The sequence below is a fragment of the Xyrauchen texanus genome, chromosome 5 (assembly GCF_025860055.1).
Source record: "Xyrauchen texanus isolate HMW12.3.18 chromosome 5, RBS_HiC_50CHRs, whole genome shotgun sequence".
Classification (NCBI taxonomy): domain Eukaryota; kingdom Metazoa; phylum Chordata; class Actinopteri; order Cypriniformes; family Catostomidae; genus Xyrauchen; species Xyrauchen texanus.
The window spans coordinates 692805-713713 of record NC_068280.1 but is presented as its reverse complement, the minus strand read 5'-3'; the positions used below and the strand labels follow the sequence as shown (position 1 = coordinate 713713).

At 39.0% G+C, this 20909-nt stretch overlaps 2 protein-coding genes across 2 annotated transcripts; one reads left to right on the top strand and one right to left on the bottom strand.

The window, feature by feature from the left end:
- The first annotated feature begins 1529 nt into the window (after positions 1–1529).
- On the top strand, positions 1530–2202 carry LOC127643425 (P2X purinoceptor 7-like). Its single transcript, XM_052126174.1, has 2 exons — positions 1530–1606; positions 1693–2202. The coding sequence occupies exons 1-2, from the start codon at positions 1535–1537 to the stop codon at positions 2200–2202; spliced, it is 582 nt and encodes a 193-aa protein (XP_051982134.1). The 5' UTR covers positions 1530–1534.
- A 2838-nt stretch (positions 2203–5040) lies between these two features.
- LOC127643401 (NLR family CARD domain-containing protein 3-like) lies at positions 5041–20777 on the bottom strand. Its single transcript, XM_052126097.1, has 8 exons — positions 20687–20777; positions 19247–19484; positions 17737–17841; positions 14269–16359; positions 10846–11019; positions 10556–10729; positions 10392–10438; positions 5041–7990 (listed from the first exon to the last, which is right to left on the bottom strand). Exons 2-8 carry the CDS (start codon positions 19447–19449, stop codon positions 7455–7457), a joined length of 3330 nt encoding a protein of 1109 aa, XP_051982057.1. The 5' UTR covers positions 19450–19484; positions 20687–20777; the 3' UTR covers positions 5041–7454.
- Positions 20778–20909: the final 132 nt, after the last annotated feature.

Below are 20909 nucleotides of genomic sequence, written 5' to 3'. Positions count from 1 at the left end.
TAAAAAAAGCCTTGATCATCAACCTTAGGTGCGTAAATAGTAGCCAAACTCAACCTATGCCCCTGAATTTCTACTAAAACTATAATGACTATTACTGATTTTAATCAGTTTGAGACATTTGAATTGTCAATGCTTACTTATCAATGTAATGACTCCCCTGCTCTTACTTTAGCCAGCACTAAAGAAAACATGTCCACCCCATATCTTCCCAAAGTTTTCAGCTTCCTATGGGAAAAGATGTGTTTCTTGAAGAATCATATTTCCAATATTTAAGAAAATAAATAACTTTCGTTCTTTTTATGGGGTGCCCCAACCCATGCACATTCCACGTGGAGAGAGACAATCCACTCATCTTAAAGGTGGGGTATGTGATTTGCAAAACGGCCGGCAGATTTTGAAAATACACAACTCATAAGGTCCTACCTTCTCTCCTCCAACGCTGGCCCTGACTCCACCCATTCGAAAAACATGGACGCCCAATCATGCACGAGCGAAAACTCAGATGCGCGAGAGCGAGCCAGGCTAGCATAGGTTGGAGTTTCTGCATGACGTCACCATTTACCTGCTACGACCGTCAACATGGCACAACATTCTGCGGTAAGTTGCACCAGATATTATTAACATTCAACAGTCACATAAATCATTAGTATTGTTAGAAAATTGATGTTTTTGAAATGTAAATATATTGGACGTCCTGGTTGTCACCGAAGTTTATGGCTAAATATAGGGCTGACCGATATAACGTTATCAGATGAGATTGTTATGCGCATCTCGTCAGTAAAGCACATAACAAAGTGCATTCATTGATTAGTAAATCGCCATCAGCTGCTTTCAGATGGAGCGGCGTATACTACACAGAGCCGTAGTTCACTAACAAGCTGGGCCGTGATAATGAAGGGTAAATTGCCCAGCTTGTCAGTGATGAACTACAGCTCTGTGTAGTAAATGCCGCTCCATCTGAAAGCAGCTGATGGCGATTTCCAACTAATAAAGGAAACGACTTTACTGACGAGATGACCATAAAAATCCAGCATATATAAGAAATTGAAAAATTTGAATATCGTGCAGAAGATCATGTATTTCATTTTTTTGCACGATATTCGATATTCTAATTTTTCGAGTTTCACATGTATATCACCCAGCCCTATCTAAATAGCATAGTCTCTCAAAATTAGCTAAATGGCCTTAGTCTGGTCATCAATGCTTTGGCTAATACTAGGTAAGCATAGTTTACTACTCTGGCTTTTCTTGTTCAACAATTGTGATTTTTGAGAGATTACATTGTGTGTACTATTCACACCCTACCCTTTTGTTGACTTATTATGTTTATTTACTTATGTATTCTGTTTCACTTCAGAGCTTGCAGGTAGAGACCACAAGTGCAGAGCCATTACTCGATCAGAGTTGTGGAAGAGGACGGGGTAGAGGCAGAGGACAGAGCAGAGGACGTGGCAGTGGACAGAGCAGAGGACGTGGCAGTGGACAGAGCAGAGGACGTGGCAGTGGACAGAGCAGAGGACGTGGCAGGGGCTTGATGATCGACCTGACTCAAGAGGATATTGACAGAGTTGCACAGCTTCAAATCCAGCTACACACACTTGAACGGGTATTTAAAACAGTTTCCAATGTTATGTTATTAGTATAAAAATTATAATGAACAATGAATGGCAACATTTATTTTATTATTTTCAGGCCAGAATTCAACAGTTAAATTTGGAACAGTCACATGAGTTGCTGGAGCAGTACCTAAATAGGGAACCGAGCATGATGTTCGACTTAGACCGCATCATCTCAGGAACACCTTCAGCTGACAGACCCATTTCGCCAACCCCAGAGCAACACACTTGGTGTGTTTGCATCCACTGCTGGGATATGCCAACAGACGCAGAACGAAAATGCTGTGGGCAGACCCCAGACAACTGCACATCCTTGCTGCCACACCTGTTTGTCCTGCAGGAAGGTGTCCTGCGCTTGGCCAGACGTATATGGAATGATGTCCGGGCTGAGGAAGATGCTGCTGAACCTGGGGAAGCCAATAAACAATTTCGATATGCAGCCTACAGACAGTATGTAGTTTGGCAACACGGCGCCTTGGGAGAAGGACGAAGGGTGGTCATTCCCAGCTGTTGTGTCTGGAGGGTTCGGGACAAATACACAGACCCTTTTAATCAATACAGAGGCTTCCTCCCTAGCAGGGTGTAGTGAGTAGTATACCTCACAACTCTTTTCTGTTAGATAGTTCTATGATCACTGTTACTGTTGTTTCTGTTGTTACTGTTTGTAAATTTTACAGAAGTGTTTACCATGCAAGTAAATTATTGTTTCTGAACATAATTTGTGCCTTGTTTTTACCAAACAATTAACAACTGAATTAAAAAAAATATATTTTATTTCAATTTCACCATGGCAAAAGCCTAACATAACAATCATCATACACAAAATACGGGGGTCATTTCTCTCAGGTTTTGAAGACCTGTCAAGTGTGGGTGCTGTGGTGTGTAGTAGTTCAGTAATTTATTTTTCACGAAGCTACCATGCTCTACCAAGAAATAGAAAAAGAAAACCAAATTACAAATGTATAGGTAAACAATTTATGACAATTCAATTAGATACATCAGGTAAAAGGTACATAGTGAACAGTCAGTACATGATCAGGAACTAATATAATACGGGGAAAAAGTCTACATAAATGCATGTGCAGAATTGAGTTTTGAGGTTGACTTACCGACGGGGGCCTGGCTCCAGGCTAGCTCTGATCTGCCGGGGCCTGTGCTGTAAACACAGAACACACCACAATTCCAATAATTGTACCCTTGAATATATATATAAAAAAAAACATGTCTTGTCCCTTTCCAAGAGTATTAAAGTGAACTGATATCAGCAGCATTGAGAAAACGTAAATGTCAAATAAACAGCTACTATTCAAAACTTCAATGCCATTGAAGAAACTAACCTAAGCCTCTGCTCACTTGCTTCTGCAAGAGTTCCTCAACACTTGGGGCAGGGATACCAGATAGGACTCCCAGCCTGCGTGGATCTTCTGGTCTTGAGGGTCTGGACTGTGCCAACCCCCTCTGAGCAGTCAGCCTTCGGTGCAGGATGGTGCTCTGTAATGCAGGAATGTAGCTGTAGTCCTTGTCCACTTTAATTGTGTACAGCCGCCACGTCCTCGTCCTCTTATTATACAGCTTGCCAAACCTGAAAACAGGGAGATGGGACTCAGAGAAAGGTTTGTGTGTAACAAAGTGATTACACCTGGTGTACACACTAAGCCAAATGAAGGAAGCATCATGAAATATTTCCAGTAGCCAGGAAAACCAAGGGCAAGCATTAAAATAATAATTATGGAACCAATATACAGTAAAAGTACACTATGACTTACGTGGAATTGATAATGTCGTTGAATTCTTCTTGAATTATTGACTTTGTGTTTAGATCCAGCGATGATATACTAAAGGGCATAAGGGTGATGCGCTATGACATCATCAGTGCTATCACCTTAGTGGCAAATGTGTGAAATTAAATTATAAAGGCTAAAACTTTCCTGGTAATACCCTAACCGTTATGTGTGTAAAACAACACAGCGTGTTTCCTGAGTCAATCCACCTGTGTGTTGGAATGATTACTCCCTGTGGCATCAGCAGAGGAAGTGTATTCTTGCTGGACCTTCTAACATCTAGCAACAAGGGGCCAGACAACAGGAATCGACTTGCCCTGGCAGAAGATACCAGAGGAAACGTTCATTCCAACCAACACATCGCAAATCCAACAGACATAATCATAACATCATATAACAGCTTTTATCAATAAAAACTGTCAAGGTATGACCAGGAAAGGTTGAGTCTTGTATATTGTTTTTATTGAATCTAATAAAAACAATATATCTAAGCTTACAGTTATTTGGAATACTTACTATTGTCAACAATGTCTTTGTGTTAGTTTACCTTGTATTCAACTCCCCAAAAGCAACCTCGTGGGCTCTCTTGCAATTCTTCAACCTCCGCGATTGCAATGTCATCATCTCTGCACAACACAATGAGCACAAATCAGTTAAGCTTTCCAACAATATGAAAAACAACTCACCACATTTTCTGCAGCGAGAACTATGAAAAAAATAGAAAGTTTGATGTACACAAAAGACAAACTGCTCCTGAAAAAAATATCATCTTGACCACATTTGTTTACATATTATATAAAGAATCAATTATTGGATAAGCAGAAAAAAAATAATATCTATTAAAGACTTTACTGCAGTGTTCTAGCAGTGTTCTAGACTCACTAGTCAAACAGTGCATTCACCTGTCAGACAATTTTTCAGAGCAAATTGTTGACACAGCAGGAGGAGGGGGTCGCATACCACTCTTGAAAGGTGTAGAGCTGATTTTCTCATAACTGTAAAAAAAAAAAGAACATAGCCAGCCCTGGCGTCTGTACAGCGGTCTTCTATTCAAAACAGGATTCATAGAAATGTGGAACAACCCCACTAGCACTATAAAAGCTCTATTCTCCATACATAAATACAATCGCTCACATCAGCTTCCTCCCCAAACAGGTTGTTTAGCTAGCTAGTTCATCATATGGCTGGGCTATAACGTTAGAACAGCTACAATTCTCATGCGCATATCGTCAGTAAAGACAGTTCCCTGATTAAATACTACTAGTTAATCGGCTTCTCACCTGTCAAGCAGAAAAAATGCCACAGCCGCATCTGTTGTTAGTCCTTCCTGGTCCTTCAGTTGCCGCCAACATTTAAAAGCATCGCCTAGAATGACCCTTGTTTTTGACCTTTCTCTTTCGGCCGTTTTGTTCGCAATTGCTCTCTCGAAAATAGATTTTCTTTTCTGTGATGGTGTCTTGTCTGCCATTCTACAAACGGAAGCAACTACACCTTCTCCTTCTCTCTCTCTCTCTCTCTCTCTCTCTCTCTCTCTCTGTACCGGGGCGACTTGCACTTCCTGTTACTGGGTCACGAGCTTTGAGTATGCGCACGAACGGGACACGCAGCCAGGGTGGTGGGGGAGGGGGCATGGTACTGACCATTTGATTGACACATTTTCTGTCCAATGATTCTAGATGGTCTTGAAAATGATCGGCTGGAGTTTTTCGAGTCCTGCCCGTTCCACAGATGATTAAATTGCTTAATTTTCATTTCAGTGCTTCTAATTTACAGCCAGTAAGTGGGTTAGGAATAGGATTTCAAGTTATTTTGAAATAATGGTCAAAAAAGAAAATCACATACCCCACCTTTAACATTTGACATATTATAGAAAAAATGGTGAACATCAAAAATAAAATTATAACAACCACATTCCAACATTAGTACACCAGAGTCAAACCCCGACCCCCCAAGCAAAACAAACAGAAAAAAGAAAAACGTGCAACTGCGCCAATCGGTGTCCATCCCTCTAAACTCAAACAGTCCATATATGCCTACGAGAGCCCCACGACAACCCCGCTTAAGTCCGGTGCTTCTATACAAATTTTGTGAGACATAATTACACAACAGAAACATTCTATAAAACAATATCCAGCAATAGGAAGCATTAGCACAAAGAACATGTACATTCATCCACATAACGGTTCCGAAGGCGTGTTCCTCCACAAAACAAACTCCAGCCAATAGGCGCAACCAGCACAATAAGAGAAACAAAGAAGGTGCCCAGTTTCCTCGTACAGACAAGTTAATGTTCAGTGAGTCAAGCTCACTTGGCTGTTACACAAGTGGAACAGATGCCCAAATTACGCCAATATCTTGCAAGAAATATTCCACAGAACAAACTCCAACCAATAGGAGGCATAAGCACAAAGAACGTGTAGATTCATCCACAAACTGTCCCGAAGGAGACTCCAGCCGCTAGGTGCAACCAGCACAGGTTACTCGGACAGTCAAGTGAATGTTCAGTGAGTCAGACCCACTCGGCTGTATCAAGAGCATCACACAATGACTTACTCATTCCATTGACTTTATGAATGACATCGCTTGCTGTGGGCATGTAAATATTTTGCGGCCATCCTTGGCATCCATTGACATCTATATAGGAGTGGTGGTGGTGTAGTGGACTAAAGCACTGAACTGGTAATCAGAAGGTTGTAGGTTCGATCCCCACAGCCACCACCATTGTGTCCTTGAGCAAGGCACTTAACTCCAGGTTGCTCCGGGGGGATTGTCCCTGTAATAAGTGCACTGTAAGTCGCTTTGGATAAAAGCGCCAAATGTAAAATGTAATGTAAATCTATTCTCAATTTGGCTGGGAACATCAATGCAATAGAGACCTTCCGTTGATGCAAGAGTTCTTTGCATTCCTTGAATCGATCATGTTTCTCTCATTGAATACGCAATGTCTAGGAACAAGAAAATGTTGTGGTTTTTCTAAGAAAGCTTATGTCAACTTGTTCATCAGTTGATGCTGAATCTCTTTCACCGCACTGTCCAAATTGATTCCCTGGTATGCAGCCTTGTCAGGGGTATCAGCTTCAGCATGTAACTGTCTTTTAATGTCTCCAGAGCCAGAGGACTTTGAATTTTCCTCATATTGTCTTCCTAGAACAGTCAAGAATCAGAGTATCTTGAATCTCAACGGTTTATGACATAGAAAGTATTAAAACTAGCAAAGTGCGCAGAGCTCGCCAATAAAACGTCTGACCCTCGCATGGTGCCACGAGACCCATAATATACATCTTTTGACCACTTGTGTTAGGATTTCCAGGGGAGGGTCTCTGATTTAGTTACAACATAATTAATTACATAAAATGTATTAATGCATGATAATAAAGTGCAAAAAAGAAAGCTAAAACCAGCCCACCCTTTCTCTTAATTATACATGCATTTAATCCAAGCACAAACTGGTTTAAAGCAGAACTCAATTATTTTAGTGAAGTACCTGTATTAACGGAGCAGCACTTGATTGACAGGTGAGTGAGATAGGAGCTTAGCTGCTGTATTTGAACAGATGAGAATTTACATATGAGCGCAATGTGATCACATGAATTTTCAACCTCTTCTAAAATGTAATTGATGTGGACAAATCTCAAAACGTTTTGGACCACGTTTACATGTCTTTTCAAACAGTCCGCCTAAAATGTGAAAACAGGTGTAAAAGAAAAAAGTGACAGTGAGAGAGTGAAAAAGAGGCTTAATGCTTTGCATGCATGTCTGTAAGGAAGCACTCTTGGCTCATTTAAACATGCCTAAGTAAGTGTATGGGATTTTTGGTCAATGAAGGTGAGAGATGGAAAAACCATAAGTCAGTCAGAAAAGTCAGAGAAGTCTGAAGGTCTGTGTTGAGTTTGGTAAATGTAGCTTTTAAAGCTGTAGAATGATACAATTAGAAATGTTGGTCTTGGTTTACGGATTTTGGAAAAACCCTAATCCAAGTTTGTAGAATAACAGCATGTTAGCTTTGTCACAACAAATATAGGTAAATATCTGAATGTACATACTATTTGTGGTTGACTCACGGGGAAGTCTGACACAGAGACACAGAGGTGAGAAAATAAAGACCAAATCCAGCATAGAGGGGTTCAGTGAATGTGTTGTTGAATGTGTGCAAGTGTGTGAGAGTGTGTGTGTCAGAGACGCTGTAGAAGGACAGAGTGCCAGCCGACCAGTCCAGATACACTCCTACTCTGTTAGAGCGACATGAAGGGGCACGTATTTTAATGTTCTTATTTTTGTGCGACACAATGAATCGATTATCAGAGCAAATCAGTCTCCAGGACTTTTCATTGCATCCAAACTCAGAGGCTCCATCTGCTTTCCTGTTGATTCCTTTATATGCCAGTGATATATCAGCATCTCCGCTCCATTCACTCTCCCAGTAACAGCGCCCAGAAAGACGCTCTCTACACAGAACCTGTTGTAATTTATCAAATCTCTCTGGATGATCAGGATATGACTGACACTCTCTCACATATGTCACCTTTCTGTTCCTCTCAGACAGTAAGAGGAAAACGTTTGCGGTATTGGGATCCAGCGTGAGATCACAGAAATCTGAGAAGACAAAAACACAACAAAACAATAATTACTGTAGGAGTGTGTATATTAAAGGTGAGAAGTATGACCAAACTTTTATATCACAGTACGAGTACATTTATATCATGCTAACAGTAAATATGAGGGTTGCAAATTCGTGGTTATACACGGCTGAATAAATCAATAATTAAATTAAATACTAGCTTAACCAACAAAAAAAAAATAGATGTCATTTTACAGCTTAGAAGCTGGACAATGGATATAGCAAGTAAAATGTGTTATTGTATGTGAAATAAGAGTTACACACAGAGTTAAGACGTGCCATTTTTCTGGGTTTTCGTTTGTAACTTCACGAAACAAATGCAGTACATCTTCCACAATAAATCATATCTTCCCCATTTCAGTTGTTTGTTTAATTACTATTCTTGATCGATTAAATTATCAATGGCATATAATCAATGATTAATTTATCTTTAACAACCCTGGTACAAGGTTACCAAATAGCTATTTTTTGGTGGAAATTAGTGGTGGATTATTCATGCCCTCTCTTTCCAAAACCCTGCACTGCTAAGATAACAAATTAGATTTAATAAGAGCAGAAACGGTTGTTAAAAACAACAGTAGTAAAATAGTGCCCTCAACTGACAACTGTTATGAACAACATGGCATAAAATGCATTATGCCTCAGTAATTCGCTGCAACTACAATACTATGAGAATACGCAAAATGTTTGAAAGGCAGAAAGCGCCATTGTCTGCAGACACATTTTTGTTAGCCGTTTACAGAGTCTAGGAGCGGTTACAGAGACCGGTGAAATATATCAGGAAACTTGATGCATAAATGAAACTTTATTTCAGCGATACCTTTCAGGTTAAATCACTTACAGCACCTTTAACAAATTTACATAGGCACAAAGTATCTTCTAGCCATGGCTAATGTAAATAATATATCTTCCTTGAGATGAGCATAGCACAATCGTTAGTCTGCAATACAGAGTTCTCCGCTTGGTGTTGGATTATAAAATTCAACATCATGTTTACATGACAATGTCCTACCCCTTTTAATAACAAGTTCTTCTTCATCTTTACTTGAGACACGTCCTACTGTTTATTATTCTCTTCAACATACTGTATACACTGATGAGCCAAAACATTATGACTACCTTCCTAATATGCTATTAGTCCTCCACCTGCTGCCAAAATAGCACCGACCCTCCGAGGCATGGACTCTACAAGACCCCTGAAGGCGTCCTGTGGTATCTGGCACCAAGACATTAGCAGCAGGTCCTTCAAGTACGATAAGTTGCGAGGTGGAGCCACCATGGATTGGACTTGTTGGTCCAGCACATCCCACAGATGCTCAATTGGATTGAGATCTGGGAAATTTGGAGGCCAGAACAACACATTGAACTCTTCATCATGTTTCTCAGACCATTCTTGAACAATGTGTGCAGTGTGGCATTATCCTGCTGAAGGAGGCCAATGCCATCAGGGAATATCTTTGTCATGAAAGGGTGTACCTGATCTATAACAATGTTTAGGTAGGTGGCACATGTCAAATTTACATCCACATGAATGGCTGGAACCCCACATGGCATCCTGGTGCCATGTGCCATAACATCTCCAGGTAAACGGTGTACACGTACAGAGCCGTCCAAATGATGTCAAAGAAAACGGGACTCAACAGACCAGGTGATCATCATCTACTACTCCAAGGTCCAGTTCCAACGCTTGTGTGCCCATTGCAGGCACTTTCGATGGTGGACAGGGGTCATCATGCGAAATCTGACCGGTTTGTGGCTACACGGCAGGGTGTGATGCACTGTGTTGTGACACATTCTTCCAATAACTATCATTAAAATTTTGTGTGACTTGTAGACCTTCTTTAGGTTCGGACCAGACAGGATAGCTTTTGTTGCCCTCACGCATCAATGAGCCTTGGGTGCCCAACACCCTGTCGCTGGTTGTTGTTTGTCTCTCCTCGGACCACTGTAGGTAGGCACTCACAACTGCTGACCTGGAGCACTCCACAAGCCTTGCCATTTCAGAGATGCTCTGACCCAGTCCTCTGTTCACTACAATTTGGGCCTTGTCAAATTCGCTCAGGTCTTTACTGCTGCACATAGCTCCTGAATTCAACATGTTAACTACGAGACCTGATTGTTTGCTTACCATCTAATCTACCCAGACCTTGACATGTGGCCTTGTTATAAGTTGATCAATGTTATTTGCTTCATCCATGTGTGGGGTCATAATTTTTTGGCTAATCAGTGTATATAAATAAAGCATTTCTGCTCACTGATATCCAAGAGGATTTATAAAGCAGAATATCTGCAGATTGATATATTTCTACCATCACACAATACATATATGTACTGACATTCAACCCAGCACTAGTAAATGTTTGTGTTTAGACCTACATTTTTGTGGTCCTGGTATAATCCTGATCTTTCCCCCATGATCCAAGCTATAAAACACACATTAACACATTCAGTTCATAATACAGAATTAAAATATTTGTGCAGAGAGAAATACACATGAACAAAAAGAAACAGGACATTATTGCTCGAATGGTCCAACATACTTGAGTTTGTCCAGAATACAGTTTGGATCATTGAGTCTCTCATACAGCAATTTGACTCCTGATTCTCCTGGATGATTGTAGCTCAGATCCAGCTCTTTCAGGTGCGAGGGGTTTGAACTCAGTGCTGAAGCCAGATAACCACATCCAACCTCTGTCACCATACAGCCTGATAATCTACAAACACATTGTGTGTGATTGTGAAGTTGATTTTGAAGATCAGGCTCTCTTTTGTTGCAACTGGAAATGTTAAAGTTTTTTCAACACATACACACAAAAACATGCACACACACCTCAGTATTTGTAGTTGACAGTTTGTACTCTTTAGTCCATCAGAGAGCAGCTTCACTCCTGAGTCCTGCAGGTCATTGTTACTCAGATCCAGCTCTCTCAGGACAGAACTTGATGATAGCAGAACTAAAACCAAACTTTCACAGGACTTATCATTCAGGTCACAGCTTGGCAATCTAAAGAGGAAAAACAAACACATACTATGCCTTATTAATATGACAATTAAAGTTAAGTCAGTCAGATAACTCAAGTATAGATTAAAGAATAAAATATATGTTTGTTCCACAACCATTAAATCACACTCTAAACTCTACAAAAGTTTAATGTTGGGAGAGCTCCTCAAAAAATAAGGTCAAGTGTAGCGAGACATTTGACCATGGCATATAAAACTTTTAACATCTTATCATAGTTTCTCTTTGGTCGAAAAATAAATGTTTCTGCTCTTAAAGGGTTAGTTCAACCAAAAATTAAAATCCTCTCATGATTTACTTACATTTAAGCAATCCCAGTTGTGTATGACTTTCCTTCTTCAGCAGAACTGAAGGTTTTCAGCTTTTGTGTCCATACAATGAAAGCGAATGGGTGCCGCGAGGCTGGTGACTGTTTAACGGTCCAAAAGTCATATTTAGACTGCATAAAAGTAATCCACACAACTCCAGTCGATCGATTATGGTCTTTAGAAGCAAATCGATAGGTTTGTGTAAACAATAAATAGCTAATTAAAACTTAACTAGGTGGACAGAAGCAATGATTTAAAGTTACAAACATTTTCATTATAGATTTGTTTCTTACACCAACCTATCGGTTTGCTTCAGAAGACATTAAAGAGGCATTTAGTAGTTCTCTAGCTAGCATTAGCTTTGTTCTTCTTAGGGTACTTCAAGTACCGATGTGACAGTGCTGCTAGATGCTAAACGGCCACAACAATCCACAACAATCATTGTGCCAAGCTACTTTGCTCTAAACAAATGAAGACGTAGATGCCATACCTATGTTTACTCTAGTTTTTTGCCTTTGCATCTTTTTTGCTTCTTCGGCAGTACAGCTACTAGATCTCCCGTTGTTTCCACTGCTAAAGCATGTTATAAGTATAAGTATGTTCTGTTGTGTTTTTTTCGCTCTTCACATCACCAAACAGCACTGTGTGCTACATAAGCATAGCCAAGCATATCTATATAGGCAGCGGTAGGGTTGCAGCGGTATACCACGGTGTGAAAATTTACGGTTATCATACCATGTACATTAGCTTATCTAAGGTATTAAGAAATAAATAATGCAAACAGATGAAGAATCTCACCTGCGCATCTCCTTTCCTCCTCAACTGCCTGTCAGACTTGTCAACTTGCGCCACACGCAAGCATGCACGCACGCCAGACTGGGTCACAGACAGCAGGAAAAGAACAATACCATGGCTCTCCCATTGAAGATATTTTGGCGGCCGTCCAAGTGATAGCCTATTTAGGACTGCTGAGGCAGATTTAATGATAATCACACAAACACCTAAATGCTTTTCATCTGCACTGTCGCACGAGTGTAATGAAACCAGCTCGCGATCATGATCTGCTCTGATCTCTGATGACCGTACAACAACTGCGATATTGCGGAGCGCTGACCTCAAAACTTATGTGACCAATTTGAATTCTAGTGAGACTTTTCTAGTTTAAAGCATTACAGAGGAAGTTAAGTCAAACAGTTAATTTTACATGAGTAAAATTAACTGTTATATTTTGACAAAATGTTATAGTTTCATATGAAATAATCTAAAAGGTAGAATCTATTAGACCTCATTTTATATCAACAGTGGCCGTTTTAGTTAAAGTTTCAAGATGTGCTTCAGCTAGTATTTATTTTTTCATAAATTTGTTGTTATTATTATTACTATTATTTAAGACTAGCTACACTGACTTAACCATGGTGACGAGAAGCCCAAGTAATATTTATGTTCTGTTTGAAATTAGGAAACAAATGAGATAATAAAGGGCTCTTAAAAGTACATTTGCTCTTCAATTTTTAAAAGGGGGAAAGAAATCTAAAAAAAAAAAAACAATTCACTTGATGCATGTCCTTGTACTTGAACAAAACTATGCAACATAAAGGAAATGCGACCCAGGATACATTAAATACAGATTATGTTTTTACTGTGGTGGGTCGCCACTTGATTTTCAATGTAAAATCTGTCCTGAAGCAAAACCTGTTGAGAATCAGTGAGTAAAATGTACAGTCAGGAGCAGTCTACAGTAAATGTTCATTATTAATAATCATAGGACATTACTTTAAAAGCTCACACAGCTGATATTATTAATTTAGTAGTTCATTTAACATGCTATGATAACATGTAAACTAACATGCTTTAGTTATATAACATTAGCATATTTATATGCTATGTTTTATCATATTTATAATTCTGTTAATTATTACAATTCTGCTTTCTTATTACATTTTTATTCAAAAGGGAGACTTTTTTTTTTTTACACATACTTCAATTAAAGAAAATTGTTTTAAGTTTCAATTATAATAATGTTTGCTCAACCAAAAAAAAAAAAAGAAAGAAACCTTACGTTTTCACTCCTTTAAGTGATAATAATAATAATAAGTGTAATACCGTATACCGTGAAACTTTCTGAGACGGTAATCGTACCATGAAAAGCGCATACAATTTTAACCCTAAGAAGCAGCCAATGAGCATGAGGATTTCCAACGTTTAGTGAAACACCATGGACTTCAGGGTTCTACATTGCAAAACACATTGAAGGGGGTGACCCGCACCACATATAATAAAAACACTTTTTATAGAAAACTATTATTAGTACATAACATCTCATGTGAATGTACACCGTTCGGATACCACAATTAAATTGTAAATGTGTAAATATTTTTAAATTAGCTCAAAACTACTGAATGCACCTTTAATTTGTTAATAGAGTCATGTGGATTACTTTTACGCTGCCTAAATATGCCTTTTGGACCATCAAATAGCCAGCAGCCTTATAGCACCTGTTCGCTTGTATTGTATGGACAAACAGAGCCGAAATGTGCTTTTAAAAATCATCACTTCAGTTCTGCTGAAGAAAGAAAGTCATACACATCTGGGATGGCTTAAAGGTGAGTAAATCATGAGAGAATTTTCATTTTTGGGTGAACTAACCCTTTAAGAGACAGTTACAAGCTGCACCTGCATGTGTTGGACTTATTGAGACAACCTTATTCAAGGGCTTAATCATTGACTGGTAATAACTCAGCAGAGACTAAAAACAGTTAATTTATGTTAGGTTTTAGCTGTCATTATTACTTGTTTGTGCTCAAAAACCTCCATAACAACCGTAACATTTATTTTTTGCAATATTCTTCTTCTTATTATTATTATTATTATTATTATTATTATTATTATTATTATAACAACAATAATAATAGACATTTACACTTACAGAGCTTTTCTGCAGTTCCTCACTGCAGGTAATAGCCTCTGTCGACCACTGCTTGATTTTATGTTATACTTCTTAAGGTCAAACTCATCCAGCACCTCTGACATCAGGATTATATTTGCAAAAGTTGAGCATTGTGCAAGAGTAAGTTTTTTGTTACTTGGAGATTTTAGAAAAGCCTGAATTTCTTCAACAGCAGCATTGTCCTTCATTTCAAGTAAGCAGTTTGAGAGATTAATCCATCTTTCAGGATTTACATTGTTTTTGTTTTTTAATTGTTTGAGGCTTTGAGTCACATTCTCTATGCTCTCTGAGCTGTTCTCTGTGTGAGTCAGTAGATCCTGTAAGAGTCTCTGATTGGACTCCAGAGAGATGCCCAGCAGGAATCGCAGGAAAAGGTCCAGGCGTCCATCTTTACTGCTCAGAGCTTTTTTAACTGCTCCTAGAAGAAATCCATACAGAGGAACATCCCCACTCAGAGTTCTGGCCTTTCCTTTCAAGAACATATTCAGAACCTCACTGTTCTTGAGTAAATAGCAGTGAAAAACATGGAAAGCAGCCAGAAACTCCTGAAAGCTGAGATGTATGAAGCTGTAGACTTTCCTCTGATGAATCACAGATTCCTCCTTAAAGATCTCAGTGCAGATCCCAAAATGCACTGAGGCATCAGTGACATCTATGCCGCTCTCTCTCAGGTCCTCCTCATAGAACATAACATTGCCCTTCATCAGCTGTTTGAAAGCAAGTTCAGCAAGTTTCACAATCACTTCTCTGTTGGACTGCAAGAGTTTCTCTGGATCTCTCTCTTCATACTTCTGATTCCTCATATTGATCTGAATGAGCAGGAAGTGGATGTACATTTCAGTCAGAGTTTGAGGGATTTCTGCACTGTCATCTTGTTTCAGGATGTTTTGAAGCACAGTGGATGAGATCCAGCAGAAGACTGGTATGTGGCACATAATGTGGAGGCTTCTTGCTTTTCTAATGTGTGAGATGATTCTGCTGGCTTGATGCTCATCACTGATTCTCTTCCTGAAATATTCCTCCTTCTGAGGGTCATTGAATCCCTGAATCTCTGTCACGCGCTTGATATATTTGTTGGGGATCTGATTGGCTGCTGCTGGTCTGGAGGTAATCCAGATGAGAGCAGAGGGAAGCAGATCTCCTTTGATGAGGTTTGACATCAACACACCCACTGATGAAGTCTCAGTCACATCAGGAACTTTCTCATGGTCTGAAAACATCAGTGGAATTCTGCATTCATCCAGACCGTCAAAGATGAACACAACTTTACACTCATCATAAATCTTTGGGTCCAGATCATGAAGTTCAGGATGAAAGTCCAGCAGAAGTTTGTAAAGACTGTACTGCTCATCTTTAATCAAGTTCAGCTCTCGAAATGGAAACACAAACATAAAATCTACATCCTGATTGGCTTTTCCCTCGGCCCAGTCAAGAATGAACTTCTGCACAGAAACTGTTTTCCCAATTCCAGCGATGCCTTTAGTAAGAACAGTCTTTATTTGGTCTTTTCTCTTCTCCTCACATCCTGCTTCAGGTTTAAAGATGTCATTGCAGTAGATTGGAGTGTCTTGATGGTGTTGAGTTCTGGCTGTTTTCTCCATGTGTAAAACCTCATGTTCTTCATTCACCCCTTCACTCTCTCCCTCTATGATGTAGAGCTGTGTGTAAATCCTGTTCAAGAGCGTTTGATTCTCAAGCAGTTTTATTCCCTCAAATAAGCTCTCAGACTTGTTCTTCATGCTGGTTTTGTGTTGATCTTTGACTCTCTGAAGAACATCATCTACTGGTTGTTGAGAATCCTGCTGCAGATCTGATTCTGTGTAGAAGTGAACAGAACCAGCAGAAATGGATCCTCTCATTTCTTTCTGTGTGTGTAGAAAAGGACGTGTTCTAGATCTCTTTCTGCATTGAGGACAGTTAAAGTCTTCTATTGGACTGGTCTGATCCCAGTAGCAGCTGATACACTGTCTACAGAAAATGTGTCCACAGGTGATAGAGACCGGATCTCTCATAACCTGCTCACAAACTCCACATCTGGACTGAACCTGGATCAGTTCTTCCCTCACGACACTGCAGAGACAAAGAGAGACAGAAACTTAAAACCCAATAATACTTGAAGAGATTACAATGGATAATAAATATACTGCAATCTAAACAAAGATGGAAAGTTAGTATGTTGGTAGGAAATCTCTGATTTGATTTCCTTCAATAAAAATATCCACCATTTCTCATTTTTAAATAAAAAAATAAATAAACATTTCGAACTCCACATAGGCTTAAGTTTGACTTAAGTTTGTCCAATTTGGGGTGTTTCATCTATCGTTAAAGGATCAAGGTCAAATTGGTTCAAAGATATACGCGAATTAATTATTTAGTGGTATGCAATTTGATCAATTGATGAATATCTACTAAACGCAAAGTCAAAATGTAACAAAACCCAATACACATGGACAACAGGACATTTTGAGAATGTACTGTACATCAAATTTCATACAATTCTGCCCATAGGGGGTGCTACAACAAACTGTAATAACGTTGAATCCTTTTGATTGACAAAGTTCAAATTAGACATGATCCTTCTGTGTTTAAGTGCTAACATATCCTGCTGCAGTCAATCAAATTTCATCAGTCTAAGTGAGGCAGTGTAACAAATTTGGTGAGAATCAGCTACAAGGTGGAGCTATAATAAGCCAAGTTACATTTTTGCTAATAACCCTGGAATCTCAAGGGCTAGAATCATTTTTTTTTATTTCTTCTGAATTCTTCAGTGCCCACAAATTAATTGGTCATTGATTTCCATTTCTGCAGTCAAATGAACAAATGCATTGATATTCACCATATTGCTTAATTTTACATCACCAGCAAAAGGGAATGGATTATTCACTTATTTATTGTAATTATTTTAGAATAGACAAGTACATATTTTTTTTTATAAAAATCAAAGTATAAATTTTCTAATTGCATAGCAGGACATAATGAGATGCACATTCTGTGCTGTTGGGTCAGATGCTTAGTGATGGAAATTACAAGTGTACTACTGCAGTACCATGATTTATCTTGTGATTGACTTATTTGATATATATATATATATATATATTTATAAAAAAAATCTGTCCATCTATCATAGTTGTAGAAGTAAACAATCCAAATAAAACAATTTGGCCACACTCTTCTGTGTGCTAATATATTTTAATTTGTACAAATAAAAAAAAATAAAGTTTTTTTTAATTCAGCAGCACCAGTGCTAACACTTAAAGTAAGTGTACAGCCCTAGTGATACAGTACTGCAAACTTGTTTATAAAGTTATATAAATATAAATGACCACACATGTACTTGTGTGTCCTCATTTCCAGTTCATGCATTTTGACACTGCTGTAGCTTTTACCGTTAACACTGGACCACGTATGAACATTCATAGAGTATTTTTATGCAGTAATATGACTCACTTGAGATCAGAGGTCACTACTCCATCACTAAAAACAGGGGGCAGGATCATGGAGTTACTACTTTTCATAGACACACAGCTGGGTTCTAGAGCCTGTTTCTCAAACCTGTTGGGGGGGAAAAACATTGAAATAATTCAGATCATCTGTCCTTCGTCCTGATGGCTAATGAATCACCTGGGGCACATAATGGAACAGGGACACTTTTAGCACACATAAAAGGAACTTCGTCAGTTGATACTATAACATACTTCTGCTCGCTCGTATTGAAAGTACCTTTCTAATGTAAATTATAGAGAGGGATTGTATAGATGTTGCTCCAATCGGGCTCTCCCTGTGTCACTACTTTTATGTATGAAGCAGAGTTTCCGCTAGAAAAAAATAGTGCCGACAAAGTGGCCGGCAGAGGTTTCGTTTTACGGACATTTTGATGATATGCCGGTCAAATATATCGCCTCTTAATTAGTCAAGTTGAGGAAAACTGGAGGCAGTCTATGTAACTTAAAAAATTACATAATCAGGCCGTATAGAATGCAACATATTATTATTAGCTTAACTTTCAAATAGACGAAAAAAAAAAAACATGAACGTCCGATTGGCGTCAATCAACGCCAATTGTTTTTTACTGTGGTTTCACACACATTCACTTTTTGAAACATTGAGGCACGGATGTACCTAATACAAATAAATAAAACATCTCCAGTTAACTAGCAGATCATTCATTTAGTCCGTTATTAAATAAGAGATCTAGCGCTAAAATCTGTTGTTTTTGAAATCAAGCTGAGCGCTCGTGTCCGCTGCTATCAGTTGCATGGACGACGCGCTGCGCGAGTTGCGCAATCTTCACTAGGACGCGCGTTTCAATCTATCGCCGTTGCGGAGACTCTCTATTAATTCCGGTGAAATCACAAAATAAAATGCACACAAACGTGTCCCTGCTTGATATAGACTGTAACCATGCACTGATGAACATAGGCTATTCAGTTTTGATGATAGAGAAAAAACTGCACGAATGCGCGGATTAGAAGCACTGATCTATCTATAATGAGATGTTCCTGATTCACCATCGTCTGGCCTCTGAAAAAGCTTTTAAAGCTAGTCTGCCTGGGCCTGGCCATATTTGAAACGTCTCACTCAATCGTTCGTTGTTTAGGTCTATATTGCAGCCGTTTTAGGTGTGCGCTTTATTTGAAATGCAGCATGCGATGTTGTTTCATAACTTTCAAACGATAGAGCCTGTTCCTTTATAACATAGCAAGAGATCGGTGTATTTTTGCTTTATACATTTTAGGCTTATTCTCAAATTCAGATCGTGTTAGGGGGACGGGATTATTAGGCAATTTTAATCGGACAATTTGACCGGAGAGATTTAATTTTGTCGGACATTTAATTTTTTTACCGGCCAATGTCCGGTAATTACCGGACAACGGAAACCCTGGTATGAAGACACTGAAAGGTTTTGGATTATTTTCTAATTCAGCGTCATACGTGTTTCTCTGTAGATGGATCTCACCTGAGGTCAGAGGTCACTACTCCATCACTAAAAACAGGTGGCAGGATCATGGAGTCATTACTCTTCATAGACACACAGCTGGGTTCTGAAGATGACCCTGAAGATGCTGCTCCCTGTATCTGAACAGCACCTCGCTCCTCTGTCTTCCCACAGAAACTCATGTCATAGGAAGTGTCCTGCTCCATCTCCTCACTGAGACTCATTTTAGATGCACTATGATCTCGTGATGATTTCAGTCCTGCATTCAAAAACATAACATAAAAAAAGGAACCGCCCCCCCCCAATAATCAACACAAGTAAAACCCCCCACCCAATATTTATGCTATAATCAATGGATCATAATGTAAATGCTTCATGCCCTTAGCTGTCACGTTTAAACATTTATGTTTAGTGCATTAATCAACTAATAAAGATGACAACATTACAAAGACAAACAGGTACGTATTCGTATTACAAAAATTAACCCTTCATGTGTAAACAATGTAATGTAATGAACTACATTATTCTCATAAAGATCTTAAAAGCCAAGTTATGTATATAATACATTCATTAAAATTATTGAGGCGGACTCTGAAGTCTATAACCAGTGTTAAACTAACCATCGAGTTAGTTTAGTTTTTTTAAGAGTTAGTTTTTGATATTTGTAAAGATGTTTTGTCAATGCATTTATTCGATAATTTAAGTTTAGATGTTATCAAAAAGTCATACCGATTATTAGAACTGCACTTGAATGTCATGTCCGGTGTTTGTTTCAGTTTATTAAAACGCATTTATTTAAACGATTGAGTGATCAACTCAAGGAAAATCCTGACACCAGAAGACTGTGATTGGTCCACCCTGGAAACAAACAACTGTGATTGGTCCACCCTGGAAACAAACAACTGTGATTGGTCCACCCTGGAAACAAACAACTGTGATTGGTCCACCCTGGAAACAAACAACTGTGATTGGTCCACCCTGGAAACAAACAACTGTGATTGGTTTATTTCATGTAAGCCTACAGGTGAGCGCGCAGCTCGTGCACTGGTGGACACCTGTGAAAATCTCAGATCTTTCGTTTGTTTTTTTTTGTTTATTTATTTCAGGTCACTTTACGACGTATGAAAACGTCTCGTGACACTTAGTTATGTATATGACAACTGTCCATCGACTACAAACGACCAATGACTTTAAAAATACAGATATATGTGCCTTTGAACACAGCGAATCAGGTGAAGTTCAGACGCCGCTGCTGCTGTGAGATCAGATGAGAATATCACACACTATCTTCACTATAATGATTCATTTACCTGATAAACACGACATAGAAGATCATCATCGCATTCTCAGCTGAGTCAGATCAGTTGTGCTGCTGACTGCTGTTTCTCACATCATCATATTTCTCACATGCAACACACAACCAATCTGACTGAAGTAAATCAGTAACTAAAGAAACATTACCGTCAGAAAAGCCTGATGAAGTAATTAAGCGTTTCCTTGTCGATAATAGTCACCGTCTAGCAGCAACCGCATTATTTCAAGCTATTAGCTGTTTCCATTTCCCGCCTTGTACTGAAGCGATTTCCCGTATTCTGATTGGCTGATGCTCTACCTTCCCTAATTCTGATTGGCAGATGTGTTGCTAGGTTGAATTCACCTCAGCTCTACTGTGAGGGGCGTCATC

Coding starts and splice junctions, on each gene's coding strand:
- LOC127643425 (XM_052126174.1), top strand. CDS start 1,535: ATGATCGACCTGACTCAAGAGGATATTGACAGAGTTGCACAGCTTCAA. Junction 1,607..1,692: donor AGCTACACACACTTGAACGG/GTATTTAAAACA, acceptor TATTATTTTCAG/GCCAGAATTCAACAGTTAAA.
- LOC127643401 (XM_052126097.1), bottom strand. CDS start 19,449: ATGAGTCTCAGTGAGGAGATGGAGCAGGACACTTCCTATGACATGAGT. Junction 17,842..19,246: donor GTAGTGACCTCTGACCTCAG/GTGAGATCCATC, acceptor CCCCCCCAACAG/GTTTGAGAAACAGGCTCTAG. Junction 7,991..10,391: donor TATACCAGGACCACAAAAAT/GTAGGTCTAAAC, acceptor TTGTCTTCTCAG/ATTTCTGTGATCTCACGCTG.